Below are 15423 nucleotides of genomic sequence, written 5' to 3' on the forward strand. Positions count from 1 at the left end.
CAAGCAGATTCACTTTTCCAGTCATGAAACTGCCTTCAGGACTTTTAAAAGGTGGGAGGGGGTTTTAATCCTTGCTTCCACCACTTGCCTGGGTTGGAAAAGCTTGGCAATGGGCCACCGTCCACACCATACCCTCAGCTACGAAGAGCTTTGCCTGCTAGCCACGAAGGCCCATTAACACACGGACAGGGAATCTGTCTCTCTCCCTCCTCCACATGCTGTTTGTTTTGTGGGTTTTTTTTTTTTTCTTTTTTGAAGAAAGAATCCTGTCTCGGCCTTTCTTTGGGAGAGTTTGATTTGAAACGCTGCAGTGGGGCGATTGTGTAATCACGCTCCTGAGATCTTCCCTACAAGACAAGATCTTCTTGTCTGCTGTGCATGTGTGTAGAGAAGGGCAGGGGCGCCAGATTCTGCTGTTTTGTACCAATTGAAGCCTCTAAGCTCCAGAACATCCCACTCTTATTCTCTCCTTACAGCACTCAAGTGTTAAAGGGGAATTACCTGGGACAGATTTGTTTTTTGCTCCTATGTGATATACATACATATTGCTCTCAGCTGCCGTCCAGAGCTCCTAGGGTGGGCCGTGCATCACCAGGCTGCAAGGCTCTGAACCGAACTCTTAGCTTTTGGCTTGGGGCTGGGGAGTCGGGGCAGGCGGGTGGGGAAGTGTTCACTCACGGCTTTATTTGGATCCCTGGAGGAAGGAGAGTTGCAGTTACCAGGGGAAGGTGAGCACTGATCTTAACCGGCAAGAAGGTGGTCTGTGCCCTTCCTTTGGTGGGTGCTGTCAGGTGGAGGTAGAGGAGTACTGGCGCTAGACAGTGAGGGCAGTGCCCTCTGTGTGATGCCTCGGGTCACCCCCTCCCCAGAATGAGCATAGCATCTCATGAGTGTGTTAAAGGCTCCAGAAATGTAATCTGTGGCGGTGACATCAGTCTGTCTACACCCTATGACCTCTTAAATTTTGTAGGCTCTTCTTTTCTGGAAATACACCATGAAAATTTGTGAGCACCAGGAAGGTGAGAGGGATGGAGACTGCTTCTTGAGAGATGGTGATGGCTACCCCCATTGTTGAGAAGTTTGACCTTAAAGTTGACAGACTCCAGGACTTCCCTGGCAGTCCAGTGGTTAAGACTTCGCCTTTCAGTGCAGGGGGTGCGGGTTTGATCCCTGGTCAGGGAGCTAAGATCCCACACGCCTTGCAGCCAAAAAACTGAAACATAAAACAGAAGAAGCACTATTGTAACAAATTCAATAAAGACTTTAAAAAAAGAAAGTTGACAGACTCCAATCTACCAACCTGCTTTGATCCACCTTCCATTTTCCTGCACTCCCTAAAACACTTCTTGCAGACCCACCACCCCTTTGACACCTTGCACAGTTCAGCTGGGTTTCCTGCCCTTGCTCTCTGTCTCTGGAATGCATGTAGCCATCTCCAAACACGGGCCTCCAAGCGTCAGCCGTGAGAAACCCTCTTTTTGGGGCTCCAAAAGACAACGTTAACCCTTTCTCCTCCGACCAAGTATATGGATTCTGACCACGGAGATGGAATGTTGTGGGTGGGACATTGCTTTCTGAGGTATTGTGTGAAACACCACTGGGCCTGTCCTTCCACTCAGAATGGAGACAGACAGTCACTCTCCAGAGTTGGGATGAATTAAGAACTCTTGAAGAATGCACTTGTTTCTCAGTGTTTCAAAGGCAGCACTAATTATTTTGCGAACAATAGCTGTTTTCTTCTGCAACCCATTTCCCTAGGTTTTGCTAACTTTTTATATCCGGCACAGTCCAACTTCAAACCACCATGACTAAAGCTGGATGTTTGGGAAGTGGGGTAGGGTGACAGCCAGTTCGAGGGGTCAGTTAGGATCTGCACAGCCATACGGCCCCCCACCTTTTAAGAGTTCTTGCCAGGGAGTTGTTTGTTAATGGGGAAAGAGACATTGAGTGATGAAACCTTTCTTTAAACAAAGCAAGGGGCAGAACTGAACCTAGTAGTTTTTGGACTCTCTTTGCCACCGTGGAATGGTGTGAATTTGCCAAACAGGCTGCGGCCAAGGGAGGTTTCTCATGGTGCTGGGAGGCAGAGCTCAGAGGAAGAGGGAAGAGAATGGGAAGTAAGCCTGCAGGCCTCACTTGGAACAGCCCTTGTGGCCCCTCTGCCGTGCTGTCTGGGTTGGGGTCTCAGGGACTTGCATCCTAATATCTTGGTAAGGACCCTTCAGGGAACCAGAGAGAGGAAGGGAGAGGGAGCGAGCGCCTCTGGACTGAACAGCTGGGCCTCCAACCGAGGCAGTATTAGCATTTGAAAACCCCTCTGAAGGGTCTGAGGGCTTCCCGGGGTGGGTGCTGGGCCTGAGTGCTGAGACCCGCGGTGGCTCTGCACAGAATGGGGCTGAGCATCCGGGGCATAAAGACCAGGCTGGACTCAAGAATGAGCCCATTGTGGCTTTGTCCCAGGCTTGAAAACTGTGACCAAGGCTCTTTCATTGTTAAGAAAGACCATTTCTTGGCCATATAGCAGAGCTAATAAGTCTGGTCCCCCCACCAGGCAGGGCTGGGAGGTTGTTAGCTACATGCTCTCTGAACCTTTCTGTGGATAGTTAACACTGTCTCCTCCCCCTCCTGTCTTTAACTCACTCTGGATCCCGCAGGCTGGTGTGTTGGTCCAAGAACAGCGACTGGGGCCTGTCTCCCAGCTGCCTAAATTAAGCCCCTTCCCAAATTGTCTGTACATAGGAGCTTTTGGTCATTCGTATTTCAACAGTGTGGGTTGGTACAACATTTATTTTTAAATCGATGTTATTTATGGTTAATAAAAGGTCATGACTCCAAACCTTTGTAGCCTCTTCCCTGTTTCCAGCTTAAGTCAGCTAGAGGTGGGGCGCTGGAGGGAACTAACTGGCCCAGCTCTTCCTTAAACCAGGAGCAATGGTGCCACCTACTGGCAGTTGCTGTTAGCTACAGGTTCTGTGGCCGGTCCTGTTTTCTGGTAAAGGGACTGGGACCTGGATGGGAGTAGCTATACTGTATTCCAGTACAGGAGTAGTAACGTGGAGCACACACTGAGTAGGCACACTATTTCCTGCTTACAGATGAGGAAACAGGCTTATAGATTGTGATTGGGTAAGTTGCCCAGGGTCACAGCTAGTAAGGAACAGGGCCTTCCCAACGCAAGGTTAACCAGTCGGCCAGGGTTTGCCAAAGCCAGCAAGAGATTTTAAGTGATAACTGGACAAGGCATTCAGTGACATGAATAGTGAGGACTGTCTTCCCCCTTCTGATTCAATCCTGCTGAGTTTGTCAGTTTGGCATGACTCTTTAAACCTCTAACAGCTCTTTAACCCTTGTTCATTTCAGTTTTTAACAATGTTAGGTAGGCAACAGTATCAGTTATAAATTAATAACATTGTTTTTCATTGAATTATTTTGAAGTTGTTATCTTCCACTTTACGGTGAGCAACACTGATTTTCTCTCTATTTTCCTTATTATTTAGTACAGTGATATGAAGTTTCCATTTATTTTTTATTTTTTTAAATGAATTTTCCTTTTAAAGTAAGTTTGTTTAGGTTAAAAAAAAGTGAGTCAATTTTAGGGGGAAAAATATATGCAGGTGACAGTACAGGTGTACATAGATATGTCAAAAATCCTAACAGGTGTTATGGATGACTCAAAAGTTTGGGAGGCCCAGAGAAAACCATGGTTCATAAAGACACATGCACCCCAATGTTCACTGCAGCACTATTTACAATAGCCAGGTCATGGAAGCAACCTAAATGCCCATCGACAGATGAATGGATAAAGAAGATGTGGTACATATATACAATGGAATATTACTTAGCCATAAAAAGGAATGAAACTGGGTCATTTGTAGAGACATGGATGGACCTAGAGACTGTCATACAGAGTGAAGTAAGTCAGAAAGAGAAAAACAGGTATTGTATATTAATGCATACACGTGGAACCTAGAAAAATGGTACAGAGGAACCGGTTTGCAAGCAGAAATAGACACACAGATGTAGAGAACAAGCATATGGACACTAAGGGGGGAAAGCGGGGGTGGGTGATGGTGGTGGGATGAACTGGGAGATTGGGATTGACATGTATACACTAGTATGTATAAAATAGATAACTAATAAGAACCTGCTGTATAAAAAAATAAATAAAATTCAAAAAACAAAAAATGTTTGAGAGGTGTTACACTGTGCCCATCCTCACTGGCTTGCTCCCTGACATTGGGCAGTCTTGAGGATCCTTTCCTCATTTGCAGAAAATGAAAATGCTGCAGTAGGTGATCATTGAGGTGATTTGGACTATAAAATGCTGTGATGTCTGGGCATTACGACTTAGGTTTCTCCTGGGCCAGCCTGCTTAACCTGAAGTGGTAGTAACAATCCAGGGCCTTGCTTCTCCCACTTCTCCTCTCCCGCAAAATTCTTCCCTTTCGCCTACTGCATTTTCTTTATTCTTTTAATAAATCACCTTTACTGAGATATAATTCACATATTTTATAGTTCACAGTTGTGACACCATCACCCCAAAAAGCAACTCCAGACCAGTCACTTCCGATTCCCCCTTAACCAACCCAGGCCTAGGCAACCACTAATCTGTTTATCTCCATAGATTTGCCTACTCAGGACATTCTGTATAAATGGAGTCACACATGGCCTTTCGTGACTGGCTTCTCACTTAGCGTAATGTTTTTGCTATGTTATTCATGTTGTGGCATGTATCAGTACTTCAGCACTTTGTGTTGCCAAATAATATTCCATCATATGGATATACCACATTTTATTTATTCATTCATTAGTTGATGGACATTTGGGTTGTTTCCACCTTTGGGCTATTATGAATAATGCTGCTGTGAACATTCAGATACAAGTCCTTGTGTGGACATGTCTTCATTTCTCTTGGGTATATACTTAGTGGAATTGCTGGTTCGTATGGTAATTCCATGTTTAGTATTTCATGGAGTCACCAAATTGTTTCCCAAAGCAGTTCCACTGTTTTACATCTCTACCACTATTGCACAACGGTTCCAGTTTTTCCGCATCCTCACCGATACCTGTTATTTTCTGGGGTTTTTTGTTTGTTTTATTTTTTTTATTTTTATAATGGCCATCCTAATGGATGTAAAGTGGTTATTTCATTGTGGTTTTCATTTGCATTTCTTTTCACTTTCTTGTAGCACAACAGGTTTTGATTTTAATGAAGTCCAGTTTATCTATTCTTTGTTTGCTTGTGCTTTTGGTATCTATCTAGGAACATTGCCTAATCCAAGGTCAGAAGATTTACTCTTATGTTACTTCTAAGAGTTTTAACTATTAGAGTTAGGCCTGTGATCCATTTTGAATTAAGTTCTATTTATGGTTTGAAGAAGGGATCCAACTTGATTCTTTTTTTAAAATTTATTTTTATTGATATTATTTATTTTTGGATGCATTAGGTCTTTGTTGCTGTGGGCGGCCTTTCTCTAGTTGTGGCGAACGGGGGCTACTCTTCGTTGCGGTGCTTGTGCTTCTCATTGCGGTGGCTTCTCTTGTTGCAGAGCATGGGCTCTAGGAGTGCGGGCTTCAGTAGTTGTGGCACACGGGCTCAGTAGTTGTGGCTCACGAGCTCTGGAGCACAGGCTCAGTAGCTGTGGCACACGGGCTTAGCTGCTCCGCGGCATGTGGGATCTTCCCAGACCAGGGCTTGAACCCATGTCCCCCACACTGGCAGGTGGATTCTTTTTTTTTTTTAACATCTTTATTGGAGTATAATTGCTTTACAATGGTGTGTTAGTTTCTGCTTTATAACAAAGTGAATCAATTTGGCAGGTGGATTCTTAACCACTGTGCCACCAGGGAAGCCCTGGCAGGCGGATTCTTAACCACTGCATCACCAGGGAAGTCCCTGGAATTATTTTATAAATTTTATCTTCAAATTGTTCTTGCTAGTGTATAGAAATACAAGTGACTTTTGTATATTATTCTTGTACCCTGCAATCTTGCTGAACTTGTTTTTTCTGATAGTTTTTAAGTAGATTCCTTAGGGTTTTCAATGTATAAGATCATGCCATCTTTAATAGAGATAGTTTTATTTCCTTATCAGTCTATCCAGATTTTTATTTCTCTTTCTTGCCTTATTGCCTTGGTTAGAACCTCTAACACTACATTGAATAGAAGTGGTGAGAGGCAGCAACTTGTTCTTGATCTTAGAGGGAAATCATTCAGTCTTTCACCACCAAGTATGATGTTAGCTGTACGTTTTTTGTAGATACACTTTAACAGGTTGAGGAAGTTCCCATCTATTCCTAGTTTGAGTGTTTTTGTCATTAAAATGTATCGGATTTTGGGACTTCCCTGCTGGCGCAGTGGTTAAGAATCCACCTGCCAATGCAGGGGACACGGGTTCAAGCCCTGGTCCAGGAGGATCCCACGTGCTGCAGAGCAAGTAAGCCCGTGCGCCACAACTACTGAGCCTGTGCTCTAGACCCCGCAAGCCGCAACTACTGAGCCCACACACCACAGCTACTGAAGCCTGTGTGCCTAGAGCCCATGCTCCAAAACAAGAGAAGCCACCGCAATGAGAAGCCCGCGCACCGCAACGAAGAGTAGCCCCCGCTTGCCACAACTAGAGAGAAAGCCCCACACAGCAACGAAGACCCAACACAGCCCAAACTAACTAAATACATAAATAAATTCATTAAAAAAAAAAGTATTGGATTTTGGTAAATGCTTTTTCTGTGTCTATCGAGATGATCATGTGATTTTAAAAAAATCTCTATTCTATTGATATAGTATGTAACAATTGATTTTCTTATGTTAAACCAAACTTGCATTTCTGGGATAAATCTCACTTGGTCATTGTGTATAACCCTTTTTATATGTGGCTGTATTCAGTCTGCTGGTATTTTTGTTGGAGATTTTTGTGTCTATGCATAAGTGATATTGATCCATGGCTTTCTTTTCTTGCAGTGCCTTTGTCTGGTTTTGGTATCAGGGCTTCATAGAATGAATTAGTGTTAGCTATTCTTTTAATTTTTGCAAAAGTTTATGAAGAATTGGTATTAATTCTTCTCTAAATGTTTGGTAGAATTTACAGTGAAGCCATTGGGCCTAGACTTTTTATTGCGGGGGAAGCTTTTAATTACTAATTCAGTCTTTTTACTTGTTGTATTGTTTTCTTACTTGCAGATCATGCATGCTGCTTGTAGACACACACTACTGTAAAAGGAGAGAAAATCTGGGAGGAGTGGGCCAAGCAGAAATTGGGAAATTTGGGGGTTTATGATTGGCTCTGCCTGGAGCTGTGCCTTACTTTAAATATTGATAAAAAGTCAAGAGATCTCAACAGTTGAAATTCCCAGATCATAAGTAATAGACCAGGGACCTCCCTGGTGGTCCAGTGGTTAAGAATCCACCTTCCAATGCAGGGGACGTGGGTTCAATCCCTGGTTGGGGAACTAAGATCCCACTTGCTGCGGGACAACTAAGCCCATGTGCTGCAACTACTGAGCCCGTGCGCCACAACTAGAGAGCCCGTGTGTGCCGCAGCTAGAGAGCCTGTGCACTGCAACGAAGAGCCTGCACGCCACAATGAAAGACTCCGCATACCACAATGAAGATCCCATGTGCTGCAACTAAGACCCAATGCAGCCAAATAAATAAATAAATAAACAAACAAATAAATAAATAAAATAAGTGACAGACGACATATCAGTACTTACATACAGCTATATGAAAGATGAAGTAGTTGACAATTTCAGCTATTTCAGGATGAAAAATACAAACTTACTTCATGATTATTAAAAAAAAAAGATTGAGGTAGTTACAGTATACAAAACTATAATAACCAAAACAGTATGGTATTGACATTAAAAACAGACATATAGGACTTCCCTGGTGGTACAGTGGTTAAGAATCTGCCTGTCAATGCAGGGAACACGGGTTCGAGCCCTGCTCTGGGAAGATCCCACATGCCACGGAGCAACTAAGCCCGTGCACCGCAACTAAGCCTGTGCACCACAACTACTGAGCCTGTGCCCTACAGGCTGTGAGCCACAACTACTGAGCCTGCGTGCCACAACTACTGATGCCCGTGTACTTAGAGCCCATGCTCTGCAACAAGAGAAACCACCACAATAAGAAGCCTGCACACTGCAACGAAGAGTAGCCCCCACTCACCGCAACTAGAGAAAGCCTGCGCACAGCAATGAAGACCCAACGCAGCCATAAATAAATAAATTTATTTAAAAAGTAAAATAAAATAAATAAAAACAGACATATAGATCCATGGGACAGAATAAATAAACCCAGAAATAAACCCACACGTATGTGGTCAATTAATTTACAACTAAGGAGCCAAGAATATACAATGGGGGAAAGGATAGTCTCTGCAATAAATGGTGTTGGAAGAACTGGACAGCCACATCCGAAAAATTGAAACTGGACCCCTATCTTACACTGTACACAGAACTCTACTCAAAATGGTGTAAAGACTTGAACGTAAGACCTGAAACCATAAAACTCCTAGGAGAAAACATAAGGGGTAAGCTTCTTCACATTGGTCTTGGCAGTGATTTTTTTTTTTGATTTGACCCCAAAAGCAAAGACATCAAAAGCAAAAATAAATAAGTGGGACTACATTAAACTAAGAGCTTCTGCACAGAAGAGGAAACCATTGACAAAATGAAAAGACAACCTATTGAATGGGAGAAAATATTTACAAATCATACAGCTGATAAAGGATTAATGTCGAATATATAAAAATAACTCATACAAAAAAATTAAAACTCATACAACTCAGTAGCCAAAACAAACTATCTGATTTTAAAATGAGCAGAGGAACTGAATAGACCTTTTTTCAAAGAAGGCATACAAATGGCCAACAGGTACATGAAGATGTGCTCAACATCACTAATCAGGGAAATGCAAGTAAAAACTACAGTGAGATATCACCTCACACCTGTTAGAACAGCTGTCATCAAAAAGACAAAAGATAACAAGTGTTGGTGGGAGCGTGGAAAAAGGGAACACTTATGTACTGTTGGTGGGAATGTAACTTGGTACAGCCACTTGGAAAATAGTATGGAGGTTCCTCAAAAAATGAAATACAGAAACTACTATGTCATCCAGCAATTCCACTTCTGGGTGTATCTGAGGAAAACAAAAACATTAATTTGAAAAGATACACACACCCCCATGTTCACTTCAGTGTTGTTTACAGTAGCCAAGATATGGAGACAATCTAAGTGTCCATTGATGGATGAATGGATAAAGAAAGTGGTATATATACACAATGGAATACTACTCCGCCATAAAAAAGAATGCAATCTTGCCACTTGGGACATGGATGGGCCTTGAGAATGTTATGCTAAGTGCAATACGTCAGACAAAGACAGACAATACCATATGATATCAATTATATGTAGAATCTAAAAAATATATAAAACGAATGAACAAAAGAAAACAAAACAAAAACCAAGCTCATAGGTACAGAGCAGACTGGTGGTTGCCAGAGGGGAGAGGAGGTGGGGGAGGGGTAGGTGCAATGGGTAAAGGGGGTTAAGAGGTACAGACTTCCAGTTATAAGTTCTGGGGAGGTAATTATACAGCATGGTGGCCTATGGTCAACAGCACTGTGTTGTATATTTGAAAGCTGCTAAGAGAGTAGATCCTAAAAGTTCTCATCACAAGAAAAAAAATTTGTAACTATGTGAGGTGATGGGCTTATTGTGGTAATAATTTAACAATATATACATATATCAAATCATTATGTTATATACCTTAAACAAAACAGTGTTATATGTCAATTATAAATAATAATTTCCCCTCAATAAAACTGGGGAAAAAAAGGAATGAGGTAACTCTTTATGTGTTGATATGAAATGATCTCCAAGATACATAATTTTAAAAGAAATGTGCAAAATGGTGTGAAGTGAAAAAAAAATGGAGAGGACCTATAGATGCTCATAGGCTAGTAAATGCAGAGTACCTGTGGAAGGACACCCAAGGCGTTGTTTTTCCCTTGTGGCTGTGATACCTTAAACATCTTTCTTTAAAGCAGCGGGCCTCTGTGAAGGGCAACAGTGAGACTACAGGGTGGCCATATTTGCACATTTCTCTTGGGCAGCCTGGGTCCAATGCCTGTGTCCTCATGGGAACAGCTGCCCCTCCAGGCTGCACATCTAGGCCGAGGTGTGTGAGGCAAAGTCAGACCTCCATCTAATGAGGAACTATTCCCTGAATCTGTCTACCTGTGAGAAACTGGTGACAGATCTCAAAAGCCCTCCAAGGAAGGAAGTTCCTGTTTGAACACTGTTTCAGCCGCACAGAAATCCTGGTATGTTTTTCCAAGGTGAAGGGTTTTATTGCCCTCCAGCCTTCCTGTGGGCTTCTGGCCCAGATGGTCACACAGTAAAGAACTTTATTCTTTCTTGGCAGACCCGATTGTGGCTGCCCCCTGCCTCCCGAATGAGTGAAGGTGCTGGGGAAGCAAAGATGCCAGAAGTCTTTGGACTTGTCAGGCCAAGCACGCAGCCACACTGGTAGCCCGTCATCTTCCACTGAAGGCTGGCAGAATTGGCGAGCAGGAACGTGTTTGGTTTGGGGGCAGTAGCCATACTCTTTGCTCCCATCCAAGTGAATGCGTCCCCTCCTTCACAGGGGCCACCTTGGAAGGCTGGGGAGCCTCCCAGCCAGGGCTTCTGAGACCCCGGGTTGGGCTCCAGGCCTGGCTGCAGGGCCTCGGTCGCTGAGGACCCTCACGTCTGTCCACAGAGAACACCTTCTGCAGCGGGGACCACGTGTCTTGGCATAGCCCTTTGGATAACAGTGAGTCGAGAATTCAGCACATGTTGCTGACAGAGGACCCGCAGATGCAGCCCGTGCAGACACCGTTTGGGGTGGTTACCTTCCTCCAGGTGAGGCACAGGTTGGACTTGGGCTTGAGCCTTTCCTGGTAGGACAGGAGGGCTTGGGTGGGGCAGTGAGGGAACAGAGATTTCCTGTGGTCTCCTTCCACTTTCTAGTCCCTCTGATGGTTTGTTGGGTAGATTCGGATGGCCTGATTTAACCTGCTGAGATGGGGTAAGGGGGCAGGGGCAGGGGCCATTTGGGTAGGAAAGGATGGCTGTACTGAGTGGATAGCAGGGAGGGTATTTCTGTGAACTCGTAAGACTCAGATAGCCACAGGCACAGGACCTCCCAGCAGGCAGCTTTGGACTGGACTTTCCCTTACCCGGAAGGGACGACGTGCACCTACCCCAGCTGCACCCGGGCTGCTTGTGATCATGGTGGGGTCTGTGTGGAAGTTCAGTTGTTTCCTTTGAGATTTACTCAAAGGCTCAGCCCCTGATAAGGAAGGGAGCTTCTCTGTGAGCTGCTGGTGCCCTTTGGTCATCGTGCTAAGCTTAAAGCGTCTCAAAATCTCCTCTGTTTACAACCCCCATGATCCTAGACTGGGCAGGAGCATCTCCCTGCTTCCAGAGACATGGGCTGGGGACCCATCCTGAGTTGGCAGGGCCCTGATTTTCTCTTCTGCAGTCTAGGGCTAGGCTTTGTGTCACCCAGACCCCTGAGCCATCACAGCAGGGCAAGGGTCAGACCTCAGTGCCCTGTGTGTGGACCCATCCATTTGCTAGCCAGGCCACTGTTCCCTCCTAAGGGAACCATCCCACTTTGGACACATCAGCCCCTGAGCACAGATCCTGCCTGTGGTCCCCCAACTTTGGTGATACTAAGAGAGCCTGGGTAGTTGACCTTCCGGGTGGGTTGGAGGAATGGCCATTAACGCACAATGGCATCTTTGTCCCGGGGTCTCAGATTGTTGGCGTCTGCACCGAGGAGCTCCACGCAGCCCAGCAGTGGAATGGGCAGGGCATCCTGGAGCTGCTGCGGACAGTACCCATGTGAGTACATCCCTGCACTATGAGATGGGGGCGGGGTCCCTGGGCCTGGGCTTGGGAACCCCTCCTTCTCTCCACATGTGGGTGCCCCCTTACATTGCTGCTCAGGCTCTGGGTTTTCAGACTGGGGCTTCCTGATCACTCTCCCTGACTGTCTCTGGCCACTAACTGATCCCCTGTGTTCTGGGCTGGGGGCAGCAAACAGGGCAGGATGTAGACCCAGCCCATCAGCCCCAGACCCTCAGTTACCATCCTGTCCCCTTTCCTTGTCCACAGCGCTGGCGGCCCCTGGCTGATAACTGACATGAGGAGGGGAGAGACCATATTTGAGATCGATCCACACCTGCAAGTATGTCTTGAGTGAGGAAAACCTTTCTAGCACACTGTGCCTAGGCTTCTTCCAAATAACACTGGCTTTCATCCTGGGAAAACGGAGGAGCTTTATTTGTGAGTGAGTAGAAATATGGCATGATTTGGAATTTGTCCTCTGAATTCTGCAGAGCACATAAGGGAGCAGAGATTTCAGGCCAGGAAAACTTGTCTTAGACATATGTTTTTTTGCATTTTAAAAGGATTGATTTTATTGAATGCAAATTATACATCAATAAACCTGACCAGAAAATCGGATCACTAGCAAGGAAAGAAAATCAGTATAGTGGATATTTCTTGCCCAGTACTCATCCTGCCATGTTCCCCTTCTTAGAAGAACACAGAGTTTCTTTCAGGAAGCCACCCCACTGCCACCGCCACCCTGTAACAGTAGGACAGGTGATAGTGACTCCACAGCCCAGCTGCAGGGAGGAGCGCTGATTGGTCTAATGATCCCATCCCCCTTTTAGATACATTTTTCATCTTGGGTAGTCGGATACCGAGCTCCTCCCCTGGCTAGGTTGGCATCCCTTCATATATAAAAGGAAGTCTCTATACACACAGGCCTGCAGTTCTCACTCATTGTGGCCCACCTGTACAGAGTGTCAGTGTTGTCTTTGGGTTTTTTAGAAGCAGCACTCTGTATGAAGGTGAATTTTGAAAGCCACGTAGAGCATAACTTCCTTTCTTATTGGCAGCTCCTGAAGCAGGAACCGCAGACAGCTAATAATGTGCCTGACATGTGCCTGCCTCCTTCTCCTTTGCCCCTGCCCATTGCGGGTCATTGCCATCTCTGAACATTTTATGCCTCTGCAAAAATCTGGTAGGCCACAGGCTGCTGCCAGGAGTTATATGTCCTTTAGGAAGGGTGGGAGGTGGCCAGGAGAGGTAGCAGGCGGACATGTAGCCAGCAGTTCCTGGGCTGTTTACTGCAGACCTGGGAGTTCTTGGGCAGAAGCCCTACTCATTCACAGATGATGCTCCTCTGTTTTCCTAGTGCCTTGAACACTGCAGCTTTCCAGTTGCTGCCAGGATATCCTCTGTTATCTGTACTTTAAACTTGGTTTCTTTGTAGCTTCTGCTTATGCAAGAACCAGGAACCACAAAGGCTATGTTTCCCTAAGCCCTTGTTCTGCAGCCACACTGGGATCCAGCACGGGGCACCATGGGCTGTTGTTTGGCCCCTGTCCTAGGTGCCAAGTGCTAAGAAAGCACCTGATCCTTTAAGCTACTAGGGTAAGCAGCCCATCCTTTCTCTGTGTGCTGAGAACAGTTCTCCTCCCTAGTCTTCAGGCGCCCCTGAGGCCAGCCAGCAGGACCCAGAGCGCCTAGTGTTCTTTAAAAGCAAGCAGGGGGGGCTTCCCTGGTGGCTCAGTGGTTAAGAATCCACCTGCCAATGCAGGGGACACAGGTTCGAGCCCTGGTCCGGGAAGATCCCACATGCTGTGGAGCAGCTAAGCCCGTGCGCCACAACTACTGAGCCTGCACTCTGGAGCCCGTGAGCCACAGCTACTGAAGCCCACATGCCTAGAGCCCGTGCTCCGCAACAAGAGAAGCCACCGCAATGAGAAGCCTACGCACCGCAACGAAGAATGGCCCCCGCTCGCCGCAACTAGAGAAAGCCTGCACGCACCAACGATGACCCAACACAGCCAAAAATAAATAAATTTATAAAGAGAAGGATTATATTTAAAGAAAAAAAGCAAGCAGGGGCACCTTGGTGAGAAAGTCCAGCTTCCTTTCCTGGGCGCTCTGTGCACCCAGTGGGAGCTCCTGTGTGCTTGCTTGTGTCTCCGGGGCTTGCTTGCAGGCCGTTTGTTTCAGAGCTGCTCCTGGTCCTTTGCTCCAAGCTCCACCACTAGCTAGCTATGTGCGTGGACAAGTCTCTGAACTCCTCTGCGTCTTCACCCTTTCTTGTTTACTCATAAAGTAAGTGGGCTGAGCTTGTTGAGCCAAGAGGTGTCCTGAGCTCCTTGCTTAGGTGAGACGCCTCAGGGTGGCCAGTGGAGAGGGAAAAGCGTAGACTCCACCCCAAGCAAACTAGGGCTCACACGCCCCTGGTTAGAGCACAGAGAGCCACTCCCTGTCATCAGCCTCCCACGCCTCTGCTCAGAATCCCCAGCTTTGCCTAGGCTGCTGGTAGCAATGGAGAGGAGGAGGATGGGATTGATGGGAAGGAGGCATTGGGCCAGGGCCACCTGCTGACTGGTCTCAAAAAATAAGGACCCTCTGTAAGCTTACCTTGTGCTTCCCTGGATGGGCTCCCTGGCCGAGCAGCAGGCCTGTTCAGAGCCTGTGGAGCCACGGGGAGAAAGTTCCCCAGACAGGGAGGAGCAGACTCTTACTGAAGTACTAACTCAGGAGCTCTATTTGGCCTACATGACTGTTTATGAACAAGGTTGCGGGAGCCTCCCAGATGACCTTTCATCCAAAGCCCAACATCACAACTTTGTTTTACCAGAAATCCCAGGTGTTTGTGTTTAGCTCTTCCTTGAGGCCATTTGGAGAGTGTTTGGACTCAGAAGTGTCAAGGCCTGTGCGAAGGCAGGGCCTCTGGTGGGGTCTAAAGATGGTCACTGCCCTCCAGGCCCCCGTTTCAGTCTAAGAAATGGAAAAGAATCTCCATCCAGAATTCTTGGCCAAACAAGTCAGCAATGCAGCAAGGGGAAGTCCGGCCCTTCTGCTCTCTGGGGACTCTTCCCTGTGTGACCACACCCTCTGCTGTTGGAAGAGAAAACTGCAGGTATGGAGTTGGAGAAATTGGGCTGAGTTCCCGCCTCTCCCGCCTGTGGCCCGCGTCCACCCTGGCCTCTGGAGCAGCGACCGGGTGATCAGTGAGGAGAGGAAGGACTGTGCCTTTCCTCAGGAGGGTGGTTCCTGGCTCTGCCACATCAGCTCCACGGGCCAGCACAGGGTGGGCAGAGTCGGAGCTCTGAAGCGGGTAATGACAGTCACTTTACTGGAAGGCTGATGGGAGAGGAGACGCTTCCCTTGGGATTTTCATTCTTCCCGGCTCCCCTAATTCCTGGTTCCCCTGGAGGAGACCCGTGGCTGGCAGAGACCGCCATGCGTTAGTAACCAGGGCAGAATAAGGTCAGAGACCCTGCTCTTCCGGCACCTGCCCCGTGCTCAGCTCTTACCAGGGCTCAGTAAACGTGGGAAA

General features: G+C 46.5%; 1 protein-coding gene across 5 annotated transcripts in view; it reads left to right on the plus strand.

Annotated features, from left to right (window-relative positions):
• The window catches only part of SUFU (SUFU negative regulator of hedgehog signaling), a 110563-nt gene that overhangs the window by 62164 nt on the left and 32976 nt on the right, over nucleotides 1-15423 (plus strand). For all 5 annotated transcript variants that reach the window (XM_049696836.1, XM_049696837.1, XM_012532537.3 and 2 more), the window contains exons 4-6: nucleotides 10765-10907; nucleotides 11809-11894; nucleotides 12168-12240. In XM_049696836.1, the coding sequence (XP_049552793.1) occupies nucleotides 10765-10907; nucleotides 11809-11894; nucleotides 12168-12240 (302 nt within the window). The remainder of the gene's footprint in view (nucleotides 1-10764; nucleotides 10908-11808; nucleotides 11895-12167; nucleotides 12241-15423) is intronic.

Source organism: Orcinus orca, chromosome 14 (genome assembly GCF_937001465.1).
Source record: "Orcinus orca chromosome 14, mOrcOrc1.1, whole genome shotgun sequence".
NCBI lineage: Eukaryota > Metazoa > Chordata > Mammalia > Artiodactyla > Delphinidae > Orcinus > Orcinus orca.